This window comes from Mustela lutreola, chromosome 8, assembly GCF_030435805.1.
Source record: "Mustela lutreola isolate mMusLut2 chromosome 8, mMusLut2.pri, whole genome shotgun sequence".
Taxonomy (NCBI): domain Eukaryota; kingdom Metazoa; phylum Chordata; class Mammalia; order Carnivora; family Mustelidae; genus Mustela; species Mustela lutreola.
This window is the reverse complement of record NC_081297.1, coordinates 31,192,454-31,218,707: the sequence shown is the minus strand read 5'-3', so window position 1 is coordinate 31,218,707 and position 26,254 is coordinate 31,192,454. Positions and strand designations below refer to the sequence as shown.

General features: G+C 36.4%; 1 protein-coding gene across 1 annotated transcript in view; it reads right to left on the bottom strand.

Moving 5' to 3' along the window:
• The window catches only part of CCDC7 (coiled-coil domain containing 7), a 469,805-nt gene that overhangs the window by 396,142 nt on the left and 47,409 nt on the right, over positions 1 to 26,254 (bottom strand). The window contains exons 7-10 of the mRNA XM_059187454.1: positions 26,218 to 26,250; positions 19,398 to 19,564; positions 9,540 to 9,601; positions 8,410 to 8,466 (exon numbers count right to left, since the gene is read on the bottom strand). Of these exons, the coding sequence (XP_059043437.1) occupies positions 8,410 to 8,466; positions 9,540 to 9,601; positions 19,398 to 19,564; positions 26,218 to 26,250 (319 nt within the window). The remainder of the gene's footprint in view (positions 1 to 8,409; positions 8,467 to 9,539; positions 9,602 to 19,397; positions 19,565 to 26,217; positions 26,251 to 26,254) is intronic.

Below are 26,254 nucleotides of genomic sequence, written 5' to 3'. Positions count from 1 at the left end.
TGACCTCAGCCGCAGCAACATCTTCCTAGGAACAACGCCAAAGGCAAGGGAAGCAAGGACAAAAATGAACTATTGGGATTTCATCAAGGTCAAAAGCTTTTGCACAGCAAAGGAAACAGTTCACAAAATCAAAAGACAACTGACAGAATGGGAGAAGATATTTGCAAACGACATATCAGATAAAGGACTAGTGTCCAGAATCTATAAAGAACTTAGCAAACTCAACACCCAAAGAACAAATAATCCAATCAAGAAATGGGCAGAGGACATGAGCAGACATTTCTGCAAAGAAGACATCCAGATGGCCAACAGACACATGAAAAAGTGCTCCATATCACTCGGCATCAGGGAAATACAAATCAAAACCACAATGAGATATCACCTCACACCAATCAGAATGGCTAAAATCAACAAGTCAGGAAATGACAGATGCTGGCGAGGATGCGGAGAAAGGGGAACCCTCCTACACTGTTGGTGGGAATGCAAGCTGGTGCAACCTCTCTGGAAAACAGCATGGAGGTTCCTCAAAATGTTGAAAATAGAACTGCCCTATGACCCAGCAATTGCACTATTGGGCATTTACCCTAAAGATACAAACGTAGTGATCCAAAGGGGCACGTGTACTCGAATGTTTATAGCAGCAATGTCCACAATAGCCAAACTATGGAAAGAACCTAGATGTCCATCAACAGATGAATGGATCAAGAAGATGTGGTATATATACACAATGGAATACTATGCAGCCATCAAAAGAAATGAAATCTTGCCATTTGCGACAACATGGATGGAACTAGAGTGTATCATGCTTAGCGAAATAAGTCAAGCAGAGAAAGACAACTATCATATGATCTCCCTGATATGAGGAAGTGGTGATGCAACATGGGGGCTTAAGTGGGTACGAGAAGAATAAATGAAACAAGATGGGATTGGGAGGGAGACAAACCATAAGTGACTCTTAATCTCACAAAACAAACTGAGGGTTGTTGGGTGGAGGGGGTTTGGGAGAAGGGGGTGGTATTATGGACATTGGGGAGGGTATGTGTTTTGGTGAGTGCTGTGAAGTGTGTAAACCTGGTGATTCACAGACCTGTACCCCTTGGGATAAAAATATATGTTTATAAAAAATAAAAAATTATATTTAAATAAATAAATAAATAAATAAATTTAAAAAAAAAAAGAAAAAAATTAAAAATAGGAATACTGTATGATCCAGCAATCCCACTTCTGGGTATATATCCAAAGAAAATGAAGTCACTGTCTCAAGGAGATAGCTACTCTCCCACATCCACTGCAACATTATTTGCAATACAACAGCCAAGACATAGAAACAATCTAAAAAATGATGAAAATATGATTGATACACACATACACATATATAAATGTATATGTATATACATATACATATTCATACATACACAATGGAGTATTATTCAGCCATAGAAAAGAAATCCTCCTATTTGTGACAACACAGATGACATAGCGCTAAGTGAAATAAGTCAGAAAGAGAAAAACAAATTCTATGTGATGTCACATGTGGAATCTAACAATATTGAAAAAGAAACAGAGAGTAGAATGAGGGTTTCCCAGAGCTGTGGCACGGGGGAAATGGGGAGATGTTGGTCAAAGGGTACACGTTTTCAATTATAATATGAATAAGTTCTTGGAATCAAATGTACAACATGGTGACTATGATGAGTAGTACTATATTGTATACTTGAAAGCTCCTCTAAGAGTAGAGCTTTAATGTCCTCACCATAACAACACCAATAACAAAATGGTAATTACTTGAGATACAAGATGAATAAACTTCCCTTATTGTAGTAGGCATTTTGCAACATATACAGATCAAATAATTTTGACCACCTTAAACTTACATATGCCAATTATATATCAACAAAGCTGCGAAAAAGGAGTTTAAGGACATGCACATTCATAACTTAAATAAAGAAAAGCTATTTTTCAAAGTGATTGACTGGGTGGCTCAGTCAATTAAGCATCTGCCTTCGGCTCAGGTCATGATCTCAGGCTCCTGAGACTGAGTCCCACATCAGGGTCTCCTCTCAGCACTCTCTCTCCCCCCTAACCCCCCCTTCAAAAATAAATAATTTATTTTTAAAAAGTGATTGTGCCCTCCCTTGGTGTATATATGAGAAGTTCCTGTTAGTATATACTGTTGTTAACACTCAACTATTGTCACACTTCTTAAAATTTTTGACTGAGAGTCTGAGAGGTATGAAACATTGTTCCATTGTTAATTTGCAATTTCTTGATTATTCAGTCTTACTAGCTACTTGGATTCCTTGCTTGGTTAAATTTCTCTTACTTTTGCCTGTTTTTCTTGAAATAATTGTCCTTTTTTCTGGATTTAAAGTAGTTCTTTGTATTTTCTGTATACTAATAATTTGACAGTTTTCAGTATTCAAAATCTCTTTTTCCACTCTATTTCAGATTTTCCTGATAGTGTATATTGACAAATAGAAATTTTTAATTTTAACATAGTCAACATTATCAAACTTACCCCTTATGATCGGTACATTTATGTCTGGTTTTAAAAATCACTTTCTTACCACATAGTAATGAGGAGATTCTCTTAAATCAGCCAAGAAAATACTTCTACTTTTGCCTTTCATATGTAGGTGTTTAATGACATGAAGTTAAATTTTGAATATCAGGAGGCAGTGCTCCAGTTCTATTTTTTCCATTTAAGTATCAATTATCACAGTACCACTTATTGAGAATTCCATGTTTTCTCAACTTATCTGTGATGCCATCTCTATCATGTACCTAAATGCATAGGTCTGATTTGGGGCTTTAATGCTGTTCAGTTGACCTCTTTGTCTATTTTTATCCTGTCTTAACTACTGTAGCTTTATAATAAGCCTTCCATCTTAGAAAAAATTATTTTCTAATTTTATTTTCACTAGTGTGCAAAAAGATGAGCTTCCCACAAAAAAAAAAAAAAAAACCGTACAAGAACTTTTATCTGAAAACTATAAAACATTGCAGAAACAATAAAGACTTAAAAATGGTGATATAAACTATTGTAATGAAAACATCATCTAGTTAAGAAACTAAATGTTTGCATTTATTTTTGTGTATAGTGTAACGAAGTAGTCCAGTTTCATTCTTCCACTTGTGGCTGGCCAAGTTTTCCCAACACATTTGCTGGGAAGACTGTATTTTTCCCACTGGATATTTTTTCCTGCTTTGTTGAAGATTAATTGACTACACAGTTGTAGGTTCATTTCTGAGTTTTCTATTCTGTTCCATTGATCTATATGTCTATCCTTGCACCAGTACCATACTGTCTTGATCACTACTGCTTTGTAATATAACTTCAAGTCAGGAATTATGAAGTCTCCCAGCTTTTTTTTTTCTTTTTCAAGGTAGCTTTGGCTATTTGGGGTCTTTTGTGGTTCCATACAAATTTAGGATTGTTTGTTCTAGCTCTGAAAAATGCTATTGGTATTTTGATAGGAATTGCATTAAATGTATAGAATGCTTTAGATAATATAGACATTTTTAACAATAATTGTTCTCCCAATTCTAAGTGTGAGACAGGAAACCATTACAATCCTAGACAAGAACACAGGGAGTAACCTCTATGACATCAGCTGTAGCAACTTCTTAACTAGATATGTGTCCTGAGGGAAGGGAAACAAAAGCAAAAGTAAACTATTGGGTCTTCATCAAAATAAAAACTTCTGCACAATGAAGGAAATAATAAAACTAAAAGCTAACCTTTGGAATCGGAGAGGATATTTGTAAATTACATATCAGATAAAGGGTTAGTGTCCAAAATATATAAAGAACTTATAAGATTCAATTCAATTCAATTCAATTCAATTCAATTCAATTCAACTTATAAGACAAATAAGTCAGTTAACAAATGGGCAAAAGACATGAATAGGAATTTTTCCAAAGAAACATAAAAACATGCTCAACACCACTCATCATCAGAGAAATGCAAATGAAAACTACAATGAGATATCACCTCCCACCTGTCAGAACAACTAAAATTAACAACACAGGAAACAACAGGTGTTAGTAAGGATACAGAGAAAGAGGAACCCTCTTGCACTGTTGGTGGGAATGCAAACTGGTACAGCCACTCTAGAAAGAAGTACGGAGGTTCCTCAAAAAGTTAAAAATAAAACTACCTTATGATCCAACAACAGCACTACTATGTATTTACCCAAAGAATACAAAAATACTAATCCAAAGGGATACATGCACCTTGATTACCAAGAGTCCAAATGTTCCTTGACTGATGAACGGATAAAGAAGATGCAGTAGAGGGACACCTGGGTGACTCAGTTGGTTAAGCAGCTGCCTTCGGCTCAGGTCATGATCCCAGCGTCCTGGGATCAAGTCCCACATCGGGCTCCTTGCTCCGCAGGGACCCTGCTTGTCCCTCTGATCTGCCTGCCACTCTGCCTGTGATCGCTCTTGCTCTCTCTCTCTCTCTGACAAATAAATAAAATCTTTAAAAAAAAAAATGCAGTAGATAGATGATCTAGATGATAGACAGATAGATAGATGATAGATAACAGATAGTTGATGATGATGATAGATGACAGATGATAGATGGTAGAGAGATGATAGATAGATAGATGATAGATAATAGATAATGATTGATGATGACAGGCAGATGATAGAGAGAAATATACACAATGGAATATTTCTCAGCCATGAAAAAGAATAAAATCTTGCCATTTACAATGACATGAATGGAGCTAGAGACTATTATGCTAAGCAAAATAAGCCTGTTAGGGAAATATGATTTCAATAAACAAAACAAAACAATCATGGGGGGAGAAAAAGAGAGAAAATAAAGAAACAGACTCTTAACTATACAGAACAAACTGATTGTTCCCAGAGGAGAGATGGATGTAGAGATGGGTTTAAATTAACTCAAAATGAATCACAGATTTAAATGTAAAATGAAAAAATATAAAACTTCTAGAAGATAATATAGGAGAAAATCTAGATTACATTAGGTTTTAAGATGACTTCTGGATACAACAAAACACAATCCATGAAAGAAAAAACTAGTAATTTCAATTTCATTAAAAACTTCCATTCTACAAAAGGTACCATTAAGAGAATGAAAAGAGAATATATAGACTGAGAGAAAATCTTTGCAGTTATCTAACAAAGTGCTTATGTCCACAATATACAAAGAACACCCAAAACTCAATAAGAAAGCAGGGCGCCTGGGTGCTCAGTGGGTTAAAGCCTCTGCCTTCAGCTCAGGTCGTGATCCCAAGGTCCTGGGATCAAGCCCCACATCGGGCTGTCTCCTCCGCAGGGAGCCTGCTTTCTCCTCTTTCTCTGCCTGCCTCTCTGCCTACTTGTGATCTCTCTCTGTCAAATAAATAAAATCTTTAAAAAGAAAGAAAGAAAACTCAATAAGAAAGCAAGTAACCCAATTTAAAATGAGTAAAATATCTGAACAAATACCTCACCAAAGATGGCAAAAAAATACGAAAAAATTCTCAACATCAGATATTACAAATTAAAACAATGAGATATCAGTAAATAACTTTTAGAATGGCTAAAATTCAAAATTCTGACAACACCAAATGTTGACAAAGATACAGAACAAGAAGAATTCTCATTCTCATTGTTGGCAGGAATATGAAATGATGCATCCCCTTTGCAAAACAGTTTGACAGTTTCTTACAAAACTAAACATATATTTACTATATGATCCAGAAATTGCATTCCCTGGTATATAACCAGATCAGTTGAAAAACATATCCATACTAAAAACCTAAGTTTGCAGCAGCTTTTCTGTAATTGCAGAAAATCAGAAGCCACCAAGATGTCTTTTAATAGATAAATTAGATTTTAAAAACTGATACATCCACACAATGGATTACTATTTATTAATAAAAAGAAATTAGCTATAAAACCATAAAAATCATTAAACAGGAAAGTTAAATGCATACTGCTAAGTAAAAGAAAGACTATATGAATCCAAATAGATAACATTCTTGAATATTACAGAGATACCCAAAATATCAATGATTGCCAAGGGCTCAGATGGACAGATGGACAAATGAATAGGTAGAACATGGGATTCAAAACAGTGAAACTCTGCCGTATGATACTATAATGGTGTATATATGACATTATATATTTGTCAAAACCTATAGAACTCTATAGCACAAAGACTGAACCCTATGTAAACTACAGAGTTTAGGTAATAATATATCAATATTTGTTCATTGATTTTAATGTAGGTAGCACATTAATGCAAAATGTTAATAAAATTTTGTGTAAGGAGGAAAAGGCAGAGAATGGATATATGAGAACTCTGTGTTTTCTGCTCAATTTTTCTATAGTTCTAAAACTGCTGTAAAAAAAATTAATTCCATGGGTGGCTCAGTTGGTTAAGCATCTGCCTTCAGCTCAGGTCATGATCCCAAGGTCCCAGGATTGAGTCCCACATAAGGCTCCTTGCTCAGTGGGGAGCCTGCTTCTCCCTCTGTCACTCCCCTTGCTCATACACTCACACATTCTCTCTCTAATAAATAAATAAGTCTTTTTTAAAAAGTTAATTCTATTAATTATAAAATGAAACAACATCAAAATTAAATAGTGGTATAAAAACAGAGTGGAATATAAAGGAGCTTTTGTCTTGTTGATTAGGCTATGGTATCAAATAGAATTTAGAGAATGGGAAGAGATGAGAATAAAATTTGTCTGGATAAGATGAAAAGGGGTACTTTTAACAGAAAAGAAGTGTATACAAGTAAAACTGAGCAATACTGAGACAGTAAATATATACCAAAGGAGCCCAGAGACTGAGGCAGCTACCATGGAAAAAGATAACTCATGGATACAGAGAACATACTGGTGGCTCCCAGACATAGGGGGTGGAAGTGGGGTAGGCAAAACAGGTGAAGGAGGTCAAAAGATACAAATTCCCAGTTATAAAATAAATAAGTCATGGAATAGAATGTACAGAATGGTATCTATAGTTAATAATGCTATATTGCCTATCTGAAAGTTGCTAAGAGAGTAGACCTTCAAAGCTCTCATCACATGAAAAAAATTCTTGCAGGGTGTGGTAATAGATGTTAACTAGACTTATTGTGATGATCATTTTGCAATATATACAAATACCATACACTTGAAATTAATGTAGTATTGTATGTCAATTACACCTCAATTAAATGAATGAATGAAAGAAACAGAAAGCAATAGACAGAATATTTTTAAATCATCACTAACATTTCTACTATTATATTCTTTTGATTTGGCTGAAGGATATAATCCATCAGCCCATATGTGGACGTAAAGACTCCTGGTTTTGTCCATGATAGAGCATCAGGGAATAGAATTATCCTTTCATCTTAAACAAATTAAAATCTGGACAAAAATATGGGAAAAGGAAATATTCAGACATTGGAAAACAGTAAGTGCAAGGCAGTAATCTCTGAAAGAAGACAAACGAAGTAACAGCGCCCTTTGATAACACCATCTTACTTCCTGAAGTTTCCAGGCCACAGCATTAGGAAAGGGGACCCAAACAGAGTCTATTGTTCTCCTAGAGTTCAGAGAAAAGGTTTAGAGTTTTGGAAGCCCAAAGCAGCTAGAATTCACAGGGCACAGTATTAGAGAGAAGATAGCTGCACAGATAGAGAGCTCCATAGATGCGCAGAGGGTTTTCCTTGAGGTAGAAAGAAGCTTTCACCATCCACTCCAAAGCTCTAAATATCTTCCTATCTATCTAGTCATTCAGGACTCTCTTGGATCAAAGGTGTCTACAGAACTTGGGAGCACTGTAGCATCAAGTTGCCCTTGGCCTAAATATGGCAACATTAGTTGAAAAGTAGAAGATGAAGGAGGACAGGATTCCCATCAATCTTTTCCAACCAAATCTTATTTTCCACTTCTAAATTGTATTCTATAGCATACATTACATGATTGCTTCAAAATTCTTTCCAGTACTAAGACAAACAAGGTAATTTCTCCTTTCTGCTGTTAAGTAGTCATAAATTTAACATACTAGTTCTAGCAGCTAAACGGACAGGTACTCAGCTATTGTCAAGGATTTAGTGCATATGAGATGATCTATAATTCATAGAAACAAAATATGCAAATTTATCACTGTTCATCTCAAAGGCCTAGCACTCTTGAAACATTTCAGTAGCATACTCCAATCAAAATTAAAAATTATTCAATCCAAGTGATAGCAATGTATTCCTCAAAAATGAGTCTACTTTTTGTAGCATTTAGCCTTAACTAGGAATTTCAATACTTGCTTGATAGCTCAACTGTATGGCTCCAACTCCAGGCAATCTATGTTATTACCATAATAATGACATTAAATTATAGAAATTAATGCACTGAACATAAGTTATTAACACAATAATGCTTAAACAAGTAGAAACTTACGTGGATCAGTTGCAGAAACATCTCTAAATTCTTCAGTTGAGTGAGTTTTTATGAATTCTGAAATAATAGTAAGTTTGTCATGTGTTTCAATTATCAATGATATGTACTGAGTTTAAATTTCAGAGTTTTTTTTTAAATACCTCATTAAAAAGAAAGAAAAACAATAGAACTGCCAACACTGGAAATCCTCCCAGTCAGGCAACAAATAGAAATATATGAATGAATGTATATAACTAAGTGATATGAACTCATCATTTTCTCAACACTTGCTTTTCCTCTTTTATTCCTCTTTTACTCTTTTATTTAGTTAATGTTAACATGATTTAATCTCCCTTCTTTTCATATCCAATCAAGTTTTGCCCATTTTACCAGTAAATTTTCTCAAATCTGCCCATTTTCTTCTTGTTTATTGGTGTTCTAATATAAGCACTTATCATACACATAAAACAAAGCAATAACTCCCTTTCCTATTCCTAGTCCCCAAATGTAACTTCTACAAATGGCCAGAATAATCTGCATACAATTGAATCCAACAATTCCCACTTCCCTACAAAAAAAAGTCTTCAGTGGTTCCCTATTATATATATATTTTTTAAAAATCCTTAGCACACTTCTGACTGGCTCTCTCTTACCTTATCCCTACTTATTGCTTCACATTCTAATACCATACTATTTATAACTCCCTATTTATTCTGTTTGTTCATGCTACATCCTCTTTGTAAAATAGCAGATATCTCCCTTCTGCACTTGACTAAATTCTAGTCATCCTTTAAGGTTGCTTAAAATCTTCCATCTTCCTTGGTTTGAACAAATTGGTTATCTGTGGACTTGCTGCAAATCGCATATACTTTTATCATGTATTACACTATATATTAAAGTGATGCATAATATGCTTGTGTCCTTACTAATTCATGTATTTTATGGTCGCTAACAACCAAGGTTTAGTTTTGTACAACTTCTGGAATCCGAAACATAAGAACTCTTATTGAAAATATCAAACTCACAATTGAGTATCTTTTTTAACTTGCTACTGTATAATTGTATGGCTAAATTTTTAAACTGTAAGTTGCAAAATGTTAATGTAATATAGAAAACTCTATAAATGCTAAACATGTATAAAATATTATCACCTTCAATTTTCTGCTGTACAACTTCATTACTATGTACTGTTCCTGGTGAATTTTCAGTATCCCTGTTAAAATTTTAATAAGTACAACATTTATTTATTATCAGAGAGTAAGAGCTTAAATTATACTTACGAAATAAAATAAATGCTCTAGATATATGTAGTTTGTAAAATAAAACTTAACATAATCTTTAACCTTTATTCAGACTCCAAGGTAAATTTGTATAATTGCAAGCAAACAAGTATAAAATCACACTGTGTAATTCTATGAATGCTATATATTCCATGAATATAATTAGGTATTCCAAAAATATTAACAACAAAAATAACAAAAGTAAATTGAGTAGAAGCATGACATTTCTTTTCATATTGTTATTGTTAAGAGTACAAGTTCTAGAGTCAAACTGCTTGGCTCAAAACTTGTTTTACCCACTTACTAATTTATGACTTTAGTAAGTTACTTAATCCCTCTGACTTACAGTTTCTTCATCTATTAAAATTGGGGTATTGGAGTACATACCTCATAAAGTAGTGGTAAGGATCCAATACATGTAAAGTTATAAGGAAAATGCCTGTACACATCAGACACTTCAATTTCAGGATTACTATTAACATACGATCTGAAACTAATTTTGTACTTTACAATAGATAGCTCAAATCAGCCTCTGAACTAAGGATCTAGTTAATGGGCACCTACTGGAGCTAACTCAAGTGCCACTCCTTGCATTCCTTTAAATCTAGTCATTGAGAGAGAAATAAAGTAACTGCATAATAAATAGTAGTCCCTCCCAGTTACTCTCTATTTTGACACTATAAAAGGGTTTTTATTATATGTTTAATGAAAAAAAATGGCTATATGTAAACTTTTACTTGGATAAGTTACTATACCAGATATAGTTGGCAAGAACAGAATAACAGGGGAACAAATGAGGTGATTTAATTCAGATACTCATAAAGTTACACATACTTATTTACTGTTTATATGTGATAAGAAACACTTAGATGTGTGTAACTGAACTTGAGGAAACCACCTTTCCAGGAGACTCACACAGAAATTATTAATTCATAATACAAAATTACTAGGTAAGGGCATATTTTATTTTATTGTGTTTCACTTTATTGCACTTCAAAGACTGCATTTTTTACAAACTGGTTTGTGGCAACCCTGTATACAAAAAGTCTATCAATGCCATTTTTCCAATAGCATCTGTTCACCTTATGTCTCTGTGTCATATTTTGGTACTTCTCAGTATATTTTAAGCTTTTTCATTATTATTATTATACTTGTTATGGCTATCGGTGATCACTGATCTTTGATGTTTCTATTGCAATTGTTTGGGGATACCATAAACCATGTTCATATATGGCAGCAAACTTAACAAAACTGTTGTGTATGCTCTGACTGCCCCACCAACTAGCCTCTATCTCTTTCCCTCTCTTTGGGCCTTCCTACTCCCTGAGACACAACAATACTGAAATTAAGCCAGTTAATAACTTTATATTGGCCTCTCAATGTTCAATCTACAGGAAGAGTCTCTTGTCTCTCACTTGAAATTTAAAACGAAATGATTACGGTTAATGAGGAAGGTACATCAAAAACCAAGAGAGGCTGAAGGCTAGATCTCTTGCATCAGTTATCCAAGTTCTTAATGCAAAGGAAAAGTTCTTGAAGGGAATTAAAAGTAATACTCCAGTGAATACACAAATGATTAAGAAAGCAAATAGTCTTATTGCTAATACAGAGAAAATTTACTGGTCTGGATAGATCAAACCAGCCACATTTTTTACTTAAACCAAAGCATAATTCTGAGCAAAGCCCTAAATCTTCAATTCTATGAATGCTGAGAGAGATGAGGAAGCTGCAAAAAAGAAAAGTCTGGAGTTCGGTTCACAAGGTTTAAGGAAAAGCAGCCATCTCCATGGCATGGAAACAAAGGGTGAAGCAGCATGTGCTAATACAGAAACTGTGGCAACTTACTCAGATCTAGCTAAGATAATTAATGAGAGTACCTACTAAATGACAGATTTGCAATGTAGACAAAACAATCTTTTATTGGGAGAAGATGGTGCCTAAGCTTTCATAGCTAGAGAGAAGTCAAAAGCTTCAAACAAAAGCTGATTCTCTTGTTAGGGGCTAACGCAGATGGTGACTTTGAGTTAAGCCAATGCTCATTTACTATTTTGAAAATCCTAGGGCCCCTAAGAATGATGCTAGAAAGCTTGGAAGATAATGGCAGAGTGGGAGAACCCTAAGTTCACCTGATCCCATGAATATAACTAGGTAACAATCAAATCATCCTAAATACCCTCAGAAGGCTGGCAGAACAAATTCTAGAGCTAAATGTAGAGAAGAGGCCACATCAAAGAAGGTAGAAGAAAGGAGATATGGTTTGGGAGGAGAAAAAAAAAATTGTGGCCCTGTGGTGGGTAGGGAGCTGCAGTCATAGAGCAGGCCAAGAGACAGAATAGAGCCCATATGAGGAGGATGAATCCCAATAGCAATTGCCTTGAAAAGCAAGAGGGGCTGAATTTTGTGAATTTTTGCAACCAGTGGCGCTTGAAACCTGGAATTTTAAAGATCAATGGCTGGGGGAAACCCTAGAGGGCACTGAGGTTACTCTTGGAAAAAAGGCAAGGTCAACAGCCTGTGAACATACAGCATGGAAACAGTGATCTGAAGAGTGCCTGGGGCTCCCAGTGGGGAGGTTATTTGCTCCCACCATATCCCAGACAGGCAGTGTCCACAGACCCCTCCAGGAACAAAAGAACTGGCAGGTACTGTGTCCAAAACCTTCCAGATACTGCAAAAACAGTTCTAAGAGGCAAGTCTATAGCAATAATGGCCTACATCAACAACAACAAATCTCAAATAAACAACCTAACCTTACATCTACAGGAGCTAGAAAAAGAACAACAAAACCCAAAACCAGCAGAAGGAAGGTAATAATAAAAATGAGAGCAGAAATAAATGATATCAAAGCTTGAGTCTGTCTCTGAGGATCTAGACCCTGATGCTGAAGCTCACTCCATCTCAGGACTGTGACCAAGATCTCTAAAATTTTGACCCCATATCTTCAAGTTTCCACCTTGAACCAGAAATCACCAATCCCGTCCCTGCGGTGCTTTTTTTTTTTTTTTTTTTTTTTTTAAGATTTTATTTATTTGAAAGAGACGGAGAGAGTAGGAGCAGGGGTAGGGACTGCGGGAAAGGGAGAGGGGAGATGACTTCCCCGCCTTGTGATTCCAGGACCCTGAAATTATGACCTGAGGCAAGGTCAGATGCTTAACCAACTGACCCAATCAGGTGCCCCTGTTCCCCTGGTTCTTGAGCCAGTGTGCACCTCAACCACACCAAAGCCCTAGAACTGAAACCCCCTCTCTCATCTAAATTTACTACTATACCCAAGGTCCTGGCCACTAGGCCCATAGTGCTCCCTGCACCTGCCAGCCCTCTCCCACTCTTCTCCTGCCCCGATTATGGTCGAACCTCCTGCCACTGCTCTGGACTGAGCTAGCACTGCTGCTCCCACAGTGGCAAGAAGCCATGCCACTGCCAGACTTGCAGTAAGTCATCTGGCCATGGCACCATGCTAGTACAGCACTGCAGCAACCGTGCTGGCCCAAACTGAACACCCTCTGCGGCAAAGCCTTCAGCTGGCGCTCCACACTGCTGAAGCACTGAGGCAGCCACAGCCACAAGAAGCTGCAGCACTGGCCCATGTGTGTCAAGACATTGAGCATGGCTTGCTGCTAGTGCAGCACCTGCGCATGTACAGCAGCTCTCAGCCTGCAAGTGCCCAGTGTGCACCAAGGACATCAGGCAGTGCTCAGCACTGTTCATGCACCTGCAACTGCACACTGGCAGTTCCCATGCCTACAGTGCAGCAAGGCCTTCGGCCAGAGCTTAGCACTGCCACAATGCCAGTGCCTGTGCATGCACAAGTGCACACACAGAGATACACACACGCGGCAGAGCACCCCTACCACTGTCCCCACTGCCGCAATACCTTCAGCAAGAGCTCCAACTTGCTTCAGCACCTGCGAAGCCCCACCAACAAATGGACCAATGCCGGTCCCCACTCTTGAAGGCCTTCAGTGGGAGAGCTCCTCCCTGCTGCTGCAGCACCTGCATATGCATTCGAGAGTGTGCCCCTACCACTGTCAGCTCTGTGGCAAGGCTTCTGAAAGCCTCTAGCCTCACCAAGCACAAGTGGAAGTGTGAGGGTGTAGCTGCCACCACAGGTCAGGGCCTCAACCCAGCTTCAATGTTGAGGCCACAGCATGTCTCCCTCCTGAATGCTGATGCTCTCTGTTCTTGGCTCTGGCCTGGGTCTCAGCACTGACACCAGCTCTGGCCTTAGTCCTCACCCTCACTCTGTGCAATACTCCCTCCCTAATCCTACCCCAAAGTTATTTCTGGTTCTGAATCTACCATCATCCCTGACTCTGTCATATCTTCTGACTCTAAGCCTCATCACAAGGCCAGTCCTGACTTGTGGCCAGCCTTGACCATCAATCTGATCCCACCCCTATCAGGATCCTGTGCCCAGCCCCAACTCCAACTCTGAGTCTCAGCCTGACCCCTGCTCTCCCACCATGACACTGTTAGTGCAGCCCTCCATAGAGTCCTGAGTGAATGTAGGAGCAAGGGACTGGCCCCATGGCTGAAGGGGACTCCCAACACTCAAGAGGGCCTGGGGAAGTTGGATGTCATGTTGTAAAGTAAAAACCTCCTACAGCCTCATGAAAAAAAAAAAAAAAAGGATATAGAATCTAAAAAACCAAAACCAGACAAAGGGGAAAAATAACAGATAAATAAAATGAAGAGGAGCTTCTTCTTTGAAAAAATAAATAAAATTCCTAAGCCTCTAGCCAGACCCATCAAAAAACAAAGACAAAAGGTTGATATCCAGGATCTATAAAGAACTCCTCAAACTCAACACACACAAAACAGATAATCATATCAAAAAATGGGCAGAAGATATGAACAGACATTTCTCCAATGAAGACATACAAATGGCTGTCAGACACGTGAAAAAATGTTCATCATCACTAGTCATTGGGGAGATTCAAATTAAAACCACATTGAGATATTACCTTACACCAGTTAGAATGGCCAACATTAGCAAGACAGGAAACAACATGTTTTGGAGAGGATGTGGAGAAAGGGGAACCCTCTTCCACTGTTGGTGGGAATGCAAGTTGGTGCAGCCACTTTGGAGAACAGTGTGGAGATTCCTCAAGAAATTAAAAATAGAACTTCCCTATGACCCTGCAATTGCACTCCTGGGTATTTACCCCAAAGATACAGATGTAGTGAAAAGAAGGGCCATCTGTACCCCAATGTTTATAGCAGCAATGGCCACGGTCACCAAACTGTGGAAAGAACCAAGATGCCCTTCAACAAACAAATGGATAAGGAAGATGTGGTCCATATACACTATGGAGTATTATGCCTCCATCAGAAAGGACGAATACCCAACTTTTGTAGCAACATGGACGGGACTGGAAGAGATTATGCTGAGTGAAATAAGTCAAGCAGACAGAGTCAATTATCATATGGTTTCACTTACTTGTAGAGCATAACAAATAGCATGGAAGATAAGGGGAGTTAGAGAGGAGAAGGGAGTTGGGGGAAATTGGAAGGGGAGGTGAACCATGAGAGACTATGGACTCTGAAAAACAGTCTGAGGGTTTTGAAGGGGCCAGGGGTGGGAGGTTGGGGGAACCGGGTGGTGGGTATTAGAGAGTCACGGATTGCATGGAGCACTAGGTGTGGTGCAAAAATAATGAATACTATTATGGTGAAAATTTTTTTAAAAACTTAAAAAGAAAAAAAAAAAACAAAGAGAAAGGACCCAAACAAAATTACAAATGAAAGAAGACAAACACCACCACAGAAATACCAACAACCATGAAAGAATATTATGAAAAACTACGTGCCCACAAACTGAGCCACCTATAAGAAATGGTAAATTCCTAGAAACATATAAACTACCAAAACTGAGGCAGGAAGAAATAGAAAATTTGAATAGACCCAATTACCAGCAAGGGGATTGAATCAGTAATCAAAACTCCCAAAGAGTTTTAATGTAAAAATCCTCAACAAAATACTAGCAAACCAAATTCAACAATACGTTAAAAAAAATCATTCACTATACTCAAGTGGGATTTACTCCTGGGTTGCACAAATGGTTTACTATTTACAAATCAGTCAACATGATACATGACATCAGTAAGAGAAAGGATAAAGAAACCATATGATCCTTTCAATAGATGCAGAAAAGGCATTTGATAAAGTACAACATCCATTCATGACAAAAGCCCTCAACAAAGTAGGTTTAGAGGGAATATACCTCAATATAATAAAGGTCATATATGAAAAACCCACAACAAATATCATCCTTAATGGGGAAAAACTGAGAGTAAAAAAACAAGACAGGGATGTCTACTCTAAACTAGTTTTATTCAATATAATACTAGAAGACCTAGACACAGCAATCAGATGACAAAAACGAAATAAAAGGCATCAAAACTGGGGTGCCTGGGTAGCTCAGTGGGTTAAAACCTCTGCCTTTGGCTCAGGTCATGATCTCAGGGTCCTAGGATCGAGCCCTGCCTTGGGCTCTCTGCTCAGTAAGGAGCCTGCTTTCCTCTCTTTCTCTGCCTGCCTCTCTGCCTACTTGTGATTCTCTCTCTGTCAAATAAATAAATAAAATCTAAAAAAAAAAAAAAAGGCATCAAAACTGGTAAGGAAGTAGTAAAACTCTCATATTTATAGATGACATGATACTCTATATAGAAAACCCTAAAGACTCCCCCACAAAGAAACTGTTAGAACCAATAAATGAATTCAGTAAACTTACAGGATACAAAATTACTATGTAGAAATTTGTTGTACTTCCATATCCTAACAATGAAGCAGCAAAAAAAGAACTTAATAAAACAACCCCATTTACAACTGCACCAAAAATAGCAAGATACCTAAGAATAAACCTAACCAAAGAGGTAAAAGATGTGTTTTCTGAAAACCTATGAAACACTAATGAAAGAAATTGAAGACAACACAAAGAAATGGAAAGACGTTCCATGCTCATAGTTTGGAACAACAAATACTGTTAAAATGTCTATAGTATCCAAAGCAATCTATAGATTTAATGCAATCCCTTAAAAAATACTAATAACATTTTTCACAGCAGAACAAGAAGTCCTACAATTTATATGGAATGATCCTGAAATGATCCTGAATTTCCAAAGCAATTTTCAAAAAGTAAAACAAAGGTGGAGGTATCAAAATTCACACTTCAAGTTATATTACAAAGCTACAGTAACCAAAAAAGTAGATGCTGGCACAAAAATAGACATACAGATCGATAGAAAAGAACAGAAAGCCCAAAAATGAACCACAGTTATACGGTCAATTAATCTTCAAGAAAGCAGAGAATGCCCAATGGGAAAATCAGTCTCTTCAACAAATGGTATTGGGGAAAATGGACAGCAATATGCAAAAGACTGAAAATGGACCACTTCTGTAAAGCATACACAAAATAAATTCAAAATGGATTAAAGACCTATATATGAGACCTGAAACCATAAAAATCCTAGACAAGAACATAGGCAGTAATGTCTCTGACACTGGCCACTGCAACTTCTTATTAAATATAACTCCTGAGGTAAGTGAAACAAAAACAAAAATAAACTATCAAAATAAAAATCTTTTGCACAGTGAAGGAAACAACAACAAAACTAAAAGGCAAGAGATATAATGGAAGAAGATATTTGCAAATGACATATCTGATAAAAGGTTAGTATCCAAAATATATATAAAGAAATGATACAAATCCATACCAGACAAAAAAACAAATAATCCAATTTACAAAGGAGCAGAAAACATGAACAAACATTTTTCCAAAGAAGGCATCCAGATGGTCAACAAACGCATGAAAAAATGCTCAACATCACTCTGCATCAGGGAAATAAAAATCAAAACTACAATGAGATTTCACCTCACACCTGTCAGAACAGCTAAAATTAACAATACAGAAAACAACAGGTGTTGGCAAGGATACAGAAAAAGAGGAACCTCCTTGCACTGTTGGTGGGAATGCAAACTGGTGCAGGCATTCTGGAAAACAGTATGGAGGTTCCTCAAAAAGTTAAAAACAGGGGCACCTGGGTGGCTCAGTGGGTTAAAGCCTCTGCCTTCAGCTCAGGTCATGATCCCAGGGTCCTGGGATCAAGCCCTGCATTGGGCTCTCTGCTCAGCAGGGAGCCTGTTTCTTCCTCTCTCTCTGCCTGCCTCTCTGCCTACTTGTGATCTCTGTCTGTCAAATAAATAAAATATTTAAAAAAATAAAAAAAGTTAAAAACAAAACTATCCTATGAAAGGATACATACACACCAATGTTTATGCGGCATTATTTACAATAAGCAAATTATGGAAACAGCACAAGTGTCTATCAACTGATGAATGGATAAAGAAGAAGTGGTACATTTATACACAATGGACTATGACTCAGCCATGAGATCTTGCCATTTGCAATGACCTGGGTGGAGCTAGAGAGTATAATGCTAAGGAAAATAAGTCACTCAGCAGAAAGACAAATATCATATGATTTCACATACATGTGGATTAAAGAAACAAGTGGGCAAAAGTGGGAAAAAAGAGAGGAAGAAATAAATTAACAAACAGATTCTTAATTACAGAGAACAAACTGATGTTTACCAGAGGGGAGGAGAATGGGAGGCGGGCTGAAAGAGGTGATAGGGATTAAGGCAACACCTGCTGTGACGAGCACTGGGTGATGTATCAACAATTCTGCCGAATCACTATATAATCACTAAATAAAAAATAAAATAACAAAAGTTGAATAAGTCAGAGATCTAATGAACAGCCTGGTGTTTACAGTTAACAATACTATTGGATACTTGAAATTTGCTGAGAGAGTGGATCTGAAGTGTTCTCACCACAAAAAAAAAAAAAGTAACTGTGTAAGGTGGAATAAAAGTCATGAAAGGAATTCTGTGATGATAACTTATTCATCTATTTAATTTTAAGACAGCTAAACCTCAATTATCAAAAGCGAGTGTTAACAATTAATAGGACTATCATTATAATCATTATTTGAATCTTCCATCTGTCAAAAAAAAAGGCTTTTCTCAACTGAAAAATAGGAAATTATTCTTTGGAGCATATCCCTGTCCCTTTGAAATTTTTAATAATACTGTTCATAAATAATTATTTAATGATTTATGAAACTGGGATATAGGGATAGGAAGCTACGTAATCAAACTGAGGGAAGATTTTAAACCCAGATATTCAAAGCGAGCCATGTTTAATAGAACTTTCTAACAACAATTCCATTGGCTACAAGGCATTTGAAATGTGGCTCACATAACAGCAGAATTGATTTTTTTAATTAAATGGAACTCAATTTTAATTTTAGTAGCCACATGTGACTAGTGACTACTGATTGGACAGTGCCATTTCACACTATTAAAAATTTTGGGAGACAAACCATAAGAGACTCATAATCTTACAAACAATCTGAGGATTGCTGGGGGGAAGGGGAAGAGGGACAGGGTGACTGGGTTATGGGCATCAGAGAGGGTATGTGCTATGGTGAGTGCTGTGAATTGTGTAAGCTTGACGATTCACAGACCTATACCCCTGGGGCAACTAATACATTATGTGTTAATAAAAATAATTTAAAACCAAAATTTCACATAGAGCAAGCTGCCTATTTGATTTGATTTAAAAACTTTATGTACAGTATAATATCTGAACCATTATCTTACACACATTACTAATTATACAGCCACTCATTGCTTCAAATTCTATTAACTCTTATATTTCACTTACTTGGCTTTAGACAATGGGGCTCTTGAGGAGCATTTAGTCCGTTGTTGGAGGAGATTTTTCAGTTCTTCTAGTTTTTGCACTTGCTTTACTACTTGTGCAATGCTTAAAGTGACTGTTTGGTCAGGAGTTGGACACTCTGCCTCTAAAAAGGTTTGATCTTTACTTATCTAAAATGGTAAGATTAGCCAGTTACTTAGGAAATACCCATTTTGCTCCTATACCTCAAAGAAATCTCATCATTTGTTTATTTCCTATATTTAAATAACTTTTATAATACTCTTATCTATAGTTATAATCAAATACTGCTATTTCATACATAAAATTTTGAGTAACTAATAAAATTTTGAGTAAATTTTGACTTACATGTCAAAACTCAAATCCAATCTTTGGTTTATTATTTTAATATATAAGAATTTTAAGCAAGTTCCATAACAATTGAAACAGGATCATTTAAGGGTAATTCAAAATACTTACAAGAGAATTCTAAAGTAATTGCTTCCCCAAAATCCTAAGAATAGTCTTACTTAAGATAAATATGGAAAGACATTAATTTGCTCTCAAAAGTAATACCTTCTATTAACTCCCAGAAGTTAATATATAAAAATCTATGAAACTGGCCTTCCTTGGTCTGTTTGGGAAGAACTAAGACCCATTTGGGTGTCTCAAGACTTTTAGAATAGGCCAACCTAGAGAATAATGAGGAATCAGGAGAATCAGTAAGATCCACTGAATAATATTATAGACCATAACTGATATTCTAAGTATTAACTCTGCTTAAACAAAGCTGAGCAAAATGAGTGCCTCCCAGCTTAAAAAAAAAAAAAAAAAAAAAAAAAAGCACAATTAAAGAAACACAGAAAACACAGAAACAGCCAATAATATGGAGACATAAACAAGCAGAGTAGCAAAAAAAAAAAAAAAAAGATTTTTTTTTTCTTTTTTAACAAAATGGCAGAGATTCACCCATGTATATATACACTGCCAACTTTAATGATGGGAGGGAAAGTGGAGAAGAAGAAGAAGAGGACAAAGAGAAGGAGAGAGTGGAGGAAAGGAGGAGGGGGAGGAGAAGGAAGAAGAAAAGAAAAGAAGAAGGAGAAGAAAGAGAGGAGGAGGAGTCATCGTCATCATCGTCATCAAGACGTAGCCTAAAACCTAGCAAAAAGAAATTCTAGCAATGGGATTTAAAACAGACTTCATTTAGTAACACCCACTTGTAATGGAATTAGGATATAATAGCAGGAAGTATATCCCGGGCAATGAACCAGAAGTCTGAAATTCAGGGATGCGGAACAGGTGGAAGGGAAATAGGAGATGTATGGAAACTCTATGGACAAAGGCATGATCCCAAAGAGGGGACATAATTTGGTGTATCAGATATATTGCCAATTCATTAATGGAGTTTAAAAGTGATGTAGCAATAGCCAGTTATCAATTTATTGCTTTTCATCTAAAAATCCATTCTTCATTGTCCTGCTAATAATAGTGGAACATTTCTCTCTTGACAGGTATCATGTTAACCCTTTAATAGAGGGTCCTAGACACTACAGAAAGAAGCAGCTTTATTCCTAAGTCTGCCATCTTTCTCTGCTTAATCTGAGGACACTGCAAGGTATACCTAGTAAAGCTCAGCCCAGAAAGTTTCAACAGCCCCACCCCCATATGTATCTTCCTCACAAGGTCCCTAGCATGACTTCGCTTGGGCAGCTTCTCCCAGAATTTCTTAGCAAAATCTACCAGTGTAGAACCTCCCTCTGGGAAACTTTCCAGCATACCACCCTTGTGGTATGCTAGAGGTACACTATCTCCCTGGAAGATGGCTTTTCCTAGCACCATAGCACCAATGTACTGCCATCATGGTCAGCTTCCCAGTAAATCCCAGTTCCACCAACATGGCACCCCAGCAAACTTCTCTGCCACTTGGTGGTGACAGCTGCTCCTTCTTCACAAGGTGTGGACATTAGTGGTCCACAAGGTGTGGACCTCCTGAGTTAGGGAGAGGGTTAGGGTAGGGCTACTGACATTTGTTCCTTCCTTAAGTGCTATGTTTCCATCCTATCAGTAGAGGCTGCTCTTTATACCCTCTATCCCTGTATCTTTTAGAGTTGTCTTTATTACTTTATAGGTATTCTCCTGTTATAATAATTCTTTATGTTAAATTTTCCCTATTCAGATTACTGTGTAGTTCTTGTGTTTTGATCCACCCCTACCCTGTATTTCTCATTAAGAATTCAATTTAAACGTAAGTACTTTCTGGGAGAAGAAATGATGTTACAGAACTAAAGGGATGTGGAATAGACGATGAGATTATAGGCTATAAGATTTCATCAAAGAGACATACTGGACACAGGTTCCAGCAGAACAACTCTGAAGCTCATAGGCTATATGCCTATCCTACATTTCTCTGCTATGGTTCACATACATTATGAAAGCTTTCACATGTATCTTGTTAATGCAACCTGATGACAAGCATATAAAACCTCACCAGCATGTACTAACAATAAAATGTGTCAGCAATAAGTATGAGATTATTCCACAATCTCAGATCTTAGTGTACATAATAATCCTCTAACAAATCCTATTAAAAATGCAGATTCCTAACTTATACACACACAAGAAAACTTTAACTCAGTAAGTCTGACTTGGAATTCTGAAATGTGCATTTGTAACAGGTATCTTGGGTGATATTTAAACATGATCCAACAAATATATTTTAAGAAACACTCAACAAAGGCAGAAGATAATACAAATACTTAGGCAATGTATCAGATACACCAAATTAAGTAACTATTCAAAAGAATTAATTATGGATCTAAAAACTGAAAAATTTAGATTCTAGATTAGGTATTTACTGAAGATTCCTCTTGGTGAACATGAATGTATAAATCAGGATTTCAGGAATACCAGAAATCACAATAACTGGCACTAAGGTGTAGATAGTAGATACAGAGAAAAATAGACATGCATGATAGCTATTTAGTTTATAAAATCAAAAGGACTCAGGAATGTACTAAATATTAGGAAACTGAGTTGTCAAGGTAAAGCACCACACTTCTCGTTTACCAAGCAGGATAAATACTACTGCCATTCACTAAGATAGGGAATACTGGAAGAGGTAAAAGTTTAAGTGTGGCTAAAATTAACAGGTCAGGAAATGAGAGGTGTTGGTGAGGATGCAGAGAAAGGGGAACCCTCCTACACTGTTGGTGGTGATGCAAGCTTGTGCAGCCACTCTGGAAAACAGTATGAAAATAGAGCTACCATATGACCCAGCAATTGCACTACTGGGTGTTTACCCTAAAGATACAAATGTAATGATCCAAAGAGGCATGTGCACCCGAATGCTTATAGCAGCAATGTCCACAATAGCCAAACTATGGAAAGAACCTAGATGTCCATCAACAGATGAATGGATAATGAAGATGGAAAAAATAAACAAACAAACAAATAAATAAATAAATAGGATATGGTGTGTGTCTACAATGGAATACTATGCAGCCATCAAAAGAAATGAAATCTTGCCATTTGCAATGACATGGATGGAACTAGAGGGTATTATGCTGAGCGGAATAAGTCAATCAGAGAAAGACAATTATCGTATGATCTCTCTGATATAAGGAATTTGAGAGGCATGGCAGGAGGTCCTGGGGGTAGGGAAGGTAAAAATGAAACAAGATGGGATTAGGAGGGAGAAAAACCATAAGAGACTCTTAATCTCACGAAACGAACTGAGGGTTGCTGGTGGGTGGAGGGAGTCAGGATAGTGTGGCTGAGTTATGGAAATTGGGGAGGGTATGTGCTATGGTGAGTGCCATGAAATGTGTAAGCCTGATGATTCACAGACCTGTACCCCTGGGGCAAATAATACATTATATGTTAATTTAAAAAAAATTCTTAGTTTTTATTCATTGGGTTTGAGGTGAAATAGTCCAGAGGAGTTCAGAAAACTGTTTTAAGCAAGAAGTGTCTATTTCTAAATTACCATTATAAAGGTAATTCTTAAATGGAAAAAAACTGGTTGAGGTTGCCTAGGGGGAGAATTTTAGAGTAAAGGGGGAAAAAAGGAAGGCATAGAATGAAATCTCGAAGCACTCCAATATTTATTGTTTAGAAAAGGAAGGTGCTATAAAGGAAACAGCTAAGGAGGTAAAACAATGGCCAGGAAAGTGTAATTCACAAAATTCAAAGAAATAGTGTTTTTAAAATGAGGAAATGATCAACAATGTCAACTATGGCTGAGGTAAAGAAAACTGCATATTGAATTTAACAACATAAAAACTGCAGAGAGCCACACAGAATGTTTTCTTTGTTATGGAGAAAGAATCCAGTTGGGGTAGACTGAGAATACTTTGGAAGAAGAGTATATATAGTAAATTTATATCAAAAAAATTTAGCTCTGAACCTGTAAAGTATGACCCTAAGCTAAACTGTTAAAGTTTTTATAGAAATCCACAGACAACTCTAAATGTTTTGATAGCCTTAATTGGCTCTTTCAAGGACAGAATGCCCAGATTAACCTCCTCACTAAGTGCGTATTTACCAGTTAACAATTTTTTTTATAAAGAACTCAACTAGTTTCATTGTTCCTAAACTATCTGCAAAGCTTTTCTCTCCTCTCTTTTTTAAAAAAATTTTTTAAAGATTTTATTTATTTGAGAGAGAGAGAGGAAGAACAAGGGGAGGAGCAGAGGGAGAGAGAGGAGAAGCAGACTCCCCACTGAATGGAGAGCCCCACATGGGGCTGGATCCCAGAACCCTGAGATCCTGACCTAAGCAGAAGGCAGACACTTAACCAAGTGAGCCACTTCTCTTCTCTCTTTTATAAATCTCGGGTTGTGCCTTTATCCCCAATAATATCTAATAATTATTTCCCTTGTAAGCAAATATGCATACAAAGTAGTTTTTTAAAAATTGGTTATGAACGGCAAAAGAGAAATAGGTCTATAACTGGAGGGAATGCTACATCAATTAGAGAGATGTGAGCATATGTAAAACCTGAAAGGAATGACACAATTGATTAGGAAAAGTTTAGTATATAAGAGAGAATGACTGATCAAATTTCTTAAGACCCAAAACAAGTAAGAGAATGAATCTTAAGTAGAAAGAAGAAAAATATCTGTTTAATGAGAGCAAAGGAAGATAGAATGAGCATGGATATAAAGAAATTTTTGTTTGGTAGCAAACTGAAGGAGTTCTAACCAGTGGCTTGCATTTCAAGCATTTTAAGTGACTGGCTGACAGTGAAAATGAAAATGGGACAGAGGGAGTGTGGGATTGAGATGATGGATGAAAAGGACTGAAATTCATTTTGGAAATGCAAAGGAATTGCAAGGCAGTATTTGGAATAATTATGTTTGAATAACTGTGTCACTTTCTTTATCAGTGTTTCACAGCTAAGCTAAAGGCCCAAAGAGTAAATAACTGCATTTATTCAAGGCTAAATTTTTTAGGCTAGTGAAATGAAAAAAGCAAGAGATAAAGAAGAGTAGGAAGTTAAGAAATTCACTGTTATTAAGGACATATGTTCCAAGCTGAAAAGAAAAATGAGTAAAAAAGACTGAAGAAGGTTAAGGTATAAATGAACTAATGGTCTTGATAAAGTCAAAGAGTGGCCAGAATAGTATGTAAATAATAACTGATAAGATAAAAATATGTAGTTCAAGAATAAGTTGACTGAATTAGTGATTTTAAAATAAAGCAATTTGTTAATGATAAGGTCTAGAGTATCACTAGAAGTGAGGGCCAAAGGTAAAGAAAGAGATTAGTTCTGGGGAGATGGGGAGTCAAGGAACTGAGAGGCTAAGATTTGGGGTAGGTCTTCATATTGACAGGATTAGGTACAAAAAGAAGAAAGTGAGACAAATCCATGCATAAAACAAAATAAAAAGAAGTAGCAAGATGAAAGAAAGAAGGCAGAAAACAAGCTGGATTATTCAAGTTGCAAAGTATACATTTTATAAGAAGGGAGAACAGTGGACTTCACCTCAACCCTACATCTCTGGAAAGATAATGACCCATCTATCATAGGCAAAGAAGAGCTACTAACACTCTTCCAATGTCAGCCATATCTATCCTAAAGCAAAATTCTACTCTGGAGCCAAAGGTAAAATAAGAGGGTGCTAGGAGACAGTTACAATTTCTATCTTTACTTCTTAATTTTATATCAGTTACAATTTCTATCTTTACTTCTTCATTTTATATCACAAATAAATGAACTTATTTAAAGTGCTTGGGATTCAGTGGTACTTAATTGGACTAAACCATAAGCACAACCAATGAAGAACAAGAATCATTCTATAAATCACTGAGGCTACCCTAGAATCATTCTGCTATATTAATAGCATAAATTCTTTCCCAAAATAGAATTAAAAACCCTTAAGATTAGAGACTACTAGCTTTCAAAATGGTCATAAAACATCTGAAAATCTAAAAAAAAAAATCATTAAAATAACATTAAGTTTAAAGAAAACCAAATATAATTTTTTAAGTAAATATATTATACATCCTTTTTTAATACAGGAGAAATATTTAAGTTAAGTTGCTAAGTCTTCTCTTGTCATTCTTTTATGTAAATTAGTAAAAATGATAATTAAATTTCCATTATTTAATTTTAGGAGAAAGAATGTGTCAAAAAGAGCATTCCAGATACACGTAGGAATGTATATGTAATCACTGAGAAACATTTTGCTCTACCCATTTGTTCCTTCTCTACCTAAATTAAAAGATTATAAATAATGATTATTCAAAATTTTTTTATTTCAAATAGATTTTCAGATGAGACAAAATAATTTAATTTACAATTAAGAAATGTTATACTTACCTCTTCCATATGATTGACTTGTCGCTGAAACCACTTA